This window comes from Carlito syrichta, unplaced genomic scaffold (assembly GCF_000164805.1).
Source record: "Carlito syrichta isolate Samal-C Ts95f unplaced genomic scaffold, Tarsius_syrichta-2.0.1 Scaffold85413, whole genome shotgun sequence".
Lineage (NCBI taxonomy): Eukaryota > Metazoa > Chordata > Mammalia > Primates > Tarsiidae > Carlito > Carlito syrichta.
In genome coordinates this window covers 101,507-109,454 of record NW_007029509.1, presented here as the reverse complement: position 1 = coordinate 109,454, position 7,948 = coordinate 101,507, and the positions used below count along the sequence as shown (strand labels likewise).

The window sequence follows — 7,948 nt, the reverse complement described above, 5'->3', positions numbered from 1 at the left end:
TGCCCGCGCCCGTCTCGCTTCGGCGCTGCCGCGCGCGTACCCGGCCTCCCCCCGTGTCTCCCGTCTGTGCGTGCGTCTGCCTGTCTGTCCCTGTGTCTCGCGTCTGCACCTGCGCCTCGCGTCTATATCTGCATCTCCCGGTCTACACCTGCGTCTCGCGTCTGTATCTGCGTCTCCCCGTCTGTGCCTGCGTCTCCTCGTCTGTACTTGTGACTCCCTGTCTGTACCTGCGTCTCGCGTCTATACCTGCGTCTCCCTGTCTGTACCTGCGTTTCCCTGTCTGTACCTGCGTTTCCCTGTCTATACCTGTGTCTCCCTGTCAATACCTGCGTCTCGCGTCTATACCTGCATCTCCCTGTCAATACCTGCATCTCGCGTCTATACCTGCGTCTCCCTGTCAATACCTGTGTCTCGCGTCTATACCTACGTCTCGCTGTCTATACCTGCGTCTCTCTGTCAATACCTGCGTCTCCCTGTCTGTACCTGCGTTTCCCTGTCTATACCTGTGTCTCCCTGTCAATACCTGCGTCTCGCGTCTATACCTGCATCTCCCTGTCAATACCTGTGTCTCGCGTCTATACCTGCGTCTCCCTGTCAATACCTGTGTCTCGCGTCTATACCTACGTCTCGCTGTCTATACCTGCGTCTCTCTGTCAATACCTGCGTCTCCCTGTCAATACCCGTGTCTCATGTCTGTACCTACGTCTCGCTGTCTATACCTGCGTCTCCCTGTCAATACCTGCGTCTCACGTCTATACTTGCGTCTCCCTGTCTATACCTGTGTCTCGTGTCTATACTTGCGTCTCCCTGTCTATACCTGCGTCTCCCTGTCTGTACCTGCGTCTCACATCTATACTTGCATCTTCCCTCCCCTGCTGCCTCTCCCCATCTATACTTTATGGTCTCTCCCTGCCTGTGCTTGCGTTTCCCGTCTATATCTGCATCACCCATGTATAACTGCTTCTCCTGGTCTACACCAGGGGCTCCTGTTTATACCTGTGTCTCCTGGTCTATACCCACCTCTCGTGCCTACCTCTCCTGACTATGCCCACCTCTCCTTGACTATATCCACCTCTCCCATCTATGCCCGTGTCTCGCTGTCGATGCCCACATCTCCGTGTCTATACCCACGTCTCCTCTTGCCTTTCTCTGTCTATACCCACATCTCCACGTCCTTGCCTGTCTCTCCCCGTCTCTACCCACGTCTCTCTGTCTGTCCACCTCTCCCTGACTATACCCGCCTCTCCTGTTTAAGCCCCTGTCTCCCCGTCGATGCCCGCGTCTCCATGACTATACCCATGTCTCCGCTTGCCTCTCCCCATCTATACCCACATCTCCACGTCTCTGCCTGTCTCTCCCCACCCCCTTCCCCTCTCCCCATCTCTGCCTGTATCACCCATCTTTACCTCGCCTCCCCTGCCCCACTGCCCCTACCCCACCCCGCGTACCCTGGAGAAGGCCAGCAGGAAGTCCATGCGGTGGGTGGGGCCCAGGCAGTGCCGCAGGCGCCAGTACACCAGATGCTCCCAGGCGAACACCAGCAGCGAGAGCCCCATGGCCACCAGGAGCATGTAGAAGACGCCCGCCATGTTGTCGATGTCCAGCTTGCTGCTCATGACCTCGATCTTGTCATTGTGGCAGATCCCGGAGAGCCACAGCCGTTCCAGCATCTCGATCTCATCTGGGGTAGGGGAAGAGGGGGAGAGGGCAGGGGTCACCTGCGGTGAGGACCTTCCCTTCGATGTGGGATTCCAGGCCCCAGCCCCTTCTTCCTTAGGACCCTGGGTCTGGGTCCTCATCCCCTCCTTCCCCGGGACCGGGCCTCGCCCTCCCCTCTCCAGCATAGACGTCCCCGCACCATCCCCCAGGAACTGCAGCAGCGCCAGGTCGATGGGCCGCTTCCAGCGGGAGCCTTTGTGCAGGGCGATGCCATAGCCGGTTGTGGCGAAGACCTTGCCGGAGCCGATGGTGACCAGCTTGCAGCCCTCATCCTTGCGGGCCATGTAGTTGAGTACTGCTGCGTCGTAGATGAAGGCATCCAGCTTCCTGGGGGTGGGGCGTGAAGGGCAGGGTCAGTCCCACCAAGACATCCTCCCTGCCCAGCCCAGAATCTCCTCACTCCTGACCTCCCACTGCTTCAGGTCCTAACTGGCCTTGAGCTCTTGAGCAAGTCATTGCACTTCTTTGGGCCTCGGTTTCAATATCTGTAAAATGGGCATAACCGCAGTACTTCCCTCCAGAGTTGTTGCAAAAGTTTTATTTCATGCCAGAGTCTCACTCTGTGCCCCAGGCTGGAGCGTAGTATCCTGATCACAGTTCACTGCAGCCTTGATCTCCTGGGCTCAGGCAGTCCTTCCATCTCAGCCTCCTGAGTAGGTGGGATGACAGGCACACACCACCTCACCTGGCTGATTTTTTTTTTTTCTTGAATCAGAGTCTCTGTTGCCCAGGCTGGAGTGCAGTGGCATGCTCATGGCTGTTACATCCTTGAGCTGCTGGGTTCAGGTGATCCTTCCATCTTAGCCTTCCAACTAACTGGAACTATAGACATGTGCCACCACACCTGGCTAATTTTTGGCTTATTGTGGAGGTGAGGTCTTACTGTGTTGCCTAGGCCGGTCTCAAACCCCTGGACTCTGGCATTCCTTTTGCCTCCACCTCCCAAAGTGTAGGAATTACAGATGTCAGCCACTGCGCCTGGCCTAATTTTTTGATTTTTTTGTAGAGATGAGGTCTCACTACATTGCCTAGGTTGGTCTCGAACTCCTGGGCTCAAGCAAGCAATCCTCCCAGCCTCCCAAAGTGCTGAGACTACACATGTGAGCCACCATGCCCAGCCTTGGTTTTTTGTTTTTGTTTTTTTAAGAGAGAGGGTCGCCAGGCGTGGTGGCCTGTAATCCCAGCATTTTGGGAGAGGTGAGAGGATTGCCTGAGCCCAAGGGTTCAAGACCATCCTGGGCAACTTGGTGAGACCTTGTCTCTACAATAAATAAAAAATTAGCTGGGCATGGTGATGCATGCCTGTAGTTCCAGCTACTTGGAAGGCTGAGGGGGAAGGATTGCTTGAGCCCAGCAGGTCGAGTCTGTGGTGGCCTTGAGCATGCCACTGCATTCCAGTCTTAGCAACAGAGTAAGACTCCAACTCAAAAAAAAAAAAAAAAAAAAAAAAATTAGCCGGGCATGGTGGCCTGTAATCCCAGCATTTTGGGAGAGGTGAGAGGATTGCCTGAGCCCAAGGGTTCAAGACCATCCTGGGCAACTTGGTGAGACCTTGTCTCTACAATAAATAAAAAATTAGCTGGGCATGGTGATGCATGCCTGTAGTTCCAGCTACTTGGAAGGCTGAGGGGGAAGGATTGCTTGAGCCCAGCAGGTCGAGTCTGTGGTGGCCTTGAGCATGCCACTGCATTCCAGTCTTAGCAACAGAGTAAGACTCCAACTCAAAAAAAAAAAAAAAAAAAAAAAAATTAGCCGGGCATGGTGGCCTGTAATCCCAGCATTTTGGGAGAGGTGAGAGGATTGCCTGAGCCCAAGGGTTCAAGACCATCCTGGGCAACTTGGTGAGACCTTGTCTCTACAATAAATAAAAAATTAGCTGGGCATGGTGATGCATGCCTGTAGTTCCAGCTACTTGGAAGGCTGAGGGGGAAGGATTGCTTGAGCCCAGCAGGTCGAGTCTGTGGTGGCCTTGAGCATGCCACTGCATTCCAGTCTTAGCAACAGAGTAAGACTCCAACTCAAAAAAAAAAAAAAAAAAAAAAAAATTAGCCGGGCATGGTGGCCTGTAATCCCAGCATTTTGGGAGAGGTGAGAGGATTGCCTGAGCCCAAGGGTTCAAGACCATCCTGGGCAACTTGGTGAGACCTTGTCTCTACAATAAATAAAAAATTAGCTGGGCATGGTGATGCATGCCTGTAGTTCCAGCTACTTGGAAGGCTGAGGGGGAAGGATTGCTTGAGCCCAGCAGGTCGAGTCTGTGGTGGCCTTGAGCATGCCACTGCATTCCAGTCTTAGCAACAGAGTAAGACTCCAACTCAAAAAAAAAAAAAAAAAAAAAAAAATTAGCCGGGCATGGTGGCCTGTAATCCCAGCATTTTGGGAGAGGTGAGAGGATTGCCTGAGCCCAAGGGTTCAAGACCATCCTGGGCAACTTGGTGAGACCTTGTCTCTACAATAAATAAAAAATTAGCTGGGCATGGTGATGCATGCCTGTAGTTCCAGCTACTTGGAAGGCTGAGGGGGAAGGATTGCTTGAGCCCAGCAGGTCGAGTCTGTGGTGGCCTTGAGCATGCCACTGCATTCCAGTCTTAGCAACAGAGTAAGACTCCAACTCAAAAAAAAAAAAAAAAGGGTCCCCCTATGTTGCCCAGACTAGCCTCAAGCTCCTGGACTCAAGGGATCCTCGCACCTCAGCCTCCTCAGTATTGGGGACTGCAAGCAAAGGTTATATAGTGCCCGATGCTGGAGAGACTTTAGCTGTGACTGTTAATGAAGTAATTACTTGTTTAATCCTCAGCGTAGCCCAAAGTAGTCCCTACTTACTCCTTCAGCTTAAAGAGGAGGATTGAGCCTTAGAACGGGAAATAATGAAAATAATAACATGAATAAATGGTCGCTTATATTGTGCCAGGCACTGTCCTATCTTGTCTCAGAATTTATTTAATCCTCACGGTATCCCTGTGAGATAGAAACTGTTATGTCTGTTTTTTGTTTTTTTTTTGAAATGGGGAAACACAAGCCCAGGCGCTCTCCCTCTAGGTCTAATCTCTACAACTTGGTGAGAAGAGGGATGGGGATATGGAATTAGTTCTCACAAATGGATACATGGTGGCATAAGCTGCATACGGCTCTCCTTCACAGCTGCTGTCAGTTTCCACTTTCTGTGATGATTTGATTAATTTCAACCTCTTCCTGGAGACTGTAAGGCCCCAGGGTCTCAGCTAGTCTCAGTCCCAGCCCTGTCCCAGTCTCAGCTACTAGCATGAAACAATAGGGTCAATAAATACTTGTGGAATAAATGAATCCACACCCAAGAATACTGTGTGACTATTCCATGATATCAGATGAATGCTTATGATCTGACAGATGAAGATGTCCAGGATGGAGCAAGATGATAATCATCCCAGGATTCCATATAGAGTATAATTCCATATTTATTTATTTTGAGTCAGGGTCTCACTCTGTCACTCAGACTAGGGTGGCATGATCACACAGCTCACTGCAGACTTGACCTCTTGGGCTCAGATAATCCTCCTCCTTCAGCCTCTTGTGTAGCTAGGACTATAGGCATGCCCTACCACATTGGCTATTTTTTAAATTAGAAGAGGTCTTCCTTTGTTGCCCAAGTTGGTTTCGAACTCTTGTGCTCAAGCAGTCCTCCTGCCTCAGCCTCCCAAAGTGCTAGAATTACAGGTATGAGCCACCATGCCTGGCCCATATTTATTTTTTAAAATGACATATGTAGTGGGGTAAAATTGTGGTCATCTTAACTGCAGACACCAGACTAGTACTTAGAAGCTGATACCTCTCTTTCCTAGTCCAGCAATGTCCAAAACAACCGGCCACACATGGCTCTTGAGCTCTTGAAATGTGACCAGTGTGACAAAAAGGCAGAATTTTAAATTTATATACTCTAAGTTGAAATAATATTGGACAGCACAGGTCTGGAAAGATAAGATAGATAAAGACATATGTCTAGGATGCAGGGAAGGCAAAGAATCTTCCAGACAAGAGTACATAACCTCAAATTTTGAGCTGTTATATCCTGTCTGTCGATATAAGTCCTTTTGTGTTCCCAAACCTGAAAAGTCCTGGTGGGACATGGTGGCTCACACCTGTAATCCCAGCACTTCAGGAGGCTGAGGCAGGAGAATTGCTTGAGCCCAGGAATTTGAGGCCAGCCTGGGCAACATAGTGAGACCTTGTCTCTACAGAATGGCAAAAAATTAGCCAAGCATGGTGGCATGCACCTGTACTCCCAGCTACTCAAGATACTGGGGTGGGAGAATCGCCTGAGCCCAGGAGGTCTAGTCTGTGGTAAACCATGATCATGCCACTTCACTCCAGTCTGGGTGGCAGAGTGAGACCCTGTCTCAAAAAAAAAGAGGTTGGGCGTGGTGGCTCAGCCTGAAATCCCAGCACCTTGGGAGGCTGAAGCAAGAGGACTGCCTGAGCCCAGGGGTTCGAGCCCAGCCCGAGCAACTTGGCGGTACCTCTTCTCTACAATAAATCATAAAAACTAGCCGGGCGTGATGGTGTGCATCTGTAGTTCTAGCTACTTGGAAGGCTGAGGCAGAAGGATCGCCTAAGCCAAGCAGGTTGAGGCTGCAATGGCTGTGAGTGTGCCACTGCATTCCAGCCTGGGCAACAGAGTGAGACTCCTACTCAAGAGAAAAGAAAAGAAAAGAAAAGAAAAGAAAAGAAAAGAAAAGAAAAGAAAAGAAAAGAAAAGGACTGCCGGGCTCGGTGGCTCAGCCTGTAATCCCGCGCCTTTGGGAGGCTGAGGTGAGTGGATTGCCTGAGCCCGCGGGTTCGAGACCCACCTGGGCAGCGAGACCTCATCTCTACAATAAATCAAAAAATCAGCCGGGCGTGGTAGCGCATGCCTGTAATTCTGGCTACTCGGAAGGCTGAGGCGGAAGGATCGCCGGAGCCCAGCAGGGGAGGCTGCAGTGGCCGGGAGCGGCCACTGCACTCTAGTCTTTGCAACAGAGTGAGACTCCGACTCAAAAAAAAAAAGAAAAGAAAAGGACTGAATGAGCCCACTCTCCCTAAATGGAGAGACAGACAGGGAGCAGATTCCCAAATTGAATGGATCTAGGATTAAAGACTGGAGGTGGGGCTGAGAATGCAACACTCCAAAGAATTCCCAGGAACTTGAGGAGGGCATTCAGCATCCCACGGCTGGAGAATGGGGTTTGAATTAATTTTATATAGATCCTAACAGGCCGGGAGATCCCTGATGACTTCTGGACACATACATACAGGCAAGAAAAATATCGCAGCTGCCTGCAGGCACTTCTGCCTTGTAGGCACGCTGTAATTTTTCTCCAGGCCTCTCTTTGTTTAGGAAAATGCCCTTGGGGGCAAGAGGTGAACTGCTCTCCGGGTTCAGGTGGGAAGAATTTGGAGTTTCCAGAGTCAGTCTGAAGAGAACGGAGGGAGGATAAGATGGAAGGAAGGTGTCCAGGGGTCCTTAGGGGACACGGGAGAAAGAAGGGAGAGACTCAGGAACATTTTGGAGAAAGCTAAACATCAAGGCTTCCAGTGGTGGAAATACTTGAGAGGATCTCAGGAAGAGGAGATGGAACAGCTTTCTGTGTTGTTCCCTCAGTTGTTCTGGGGTTAATGCCGATTTCTCTCCCCATCCCAGACTCCTCAAGCCCCCAGTGTCCCTAAATCTCCATGAAAACTCAGCCATTTCCTAGAGCCTTTGCTTGGGTGTAGGTTTGGGCAAAATGAAAATCCCCTGCATCTGTCTTGCATTCCTAACTGTTCTCACCATGTCGCCAGAGGGATCTTAACATTTGAGTCAGCTCACCCTTCCCTCAAGGGCTATCCTCCTCCGACTCCTGACATCAGTCAGAGTGACCTGAGTTACCTCGAGCTTCAAGGCCCTGTGCCACCTGACACCCCCTGCACCCCTCCTTTCCCCTCTGCCGTCATCTCCTAACCTCCCTCCTCTGCCAAGCACTCTGCTTCAGCCACTCTGGCCTTCCAGATATACCTGGAACACTCTGGCTTTTTGTGCTTCAGGACCTTTGCACTGACTGTTCTCTCTGCTGAGCACTCTTCATCAGATAGCCACCAAACAGGTTCACTCACCTCATTCAAGTGTTTGCTCACGAGACACCATCCTGAGCCCCCTACTTAATACTGTGATCTGCAGCCTCCTCCTCAGGTCCCCCAAACATGTTCACCATGCCCATTCTTTTTTTTTTTTTTTTTT

The 7,948-nt window shown here is 50.9% G+C and overlaps 1 protein-coding gene across 1 annotated transcript in view; it reads right to left on the bottom strand.

Moving 5' to 3' along the window:
* Positions 1–1,430: 1,430 nt before the first annotated feature.
* Positions 1,431–7,948, bottom strand: part of GRIN2D (glutamate ionotropic receptor NMDA type subunit 2D) — a 48,796-nt gene continuing 42,278 nt past the window's right edge. The window contains exons 14-15 of the mRNA XM_021711718.1: positions 1,859–2,046; positions 1,431–1,681 (exon numbers count right to left, since the gene is read on the bottom strand). Coding sequence (XP_021567393.1) covers positions 1,431–1,681; positions 1,859–2,046 — 439 coding nt within the window. The remainder of the gene's footprint in view (positions 1,682–1,858; positions 2,047–7,948) is intronic.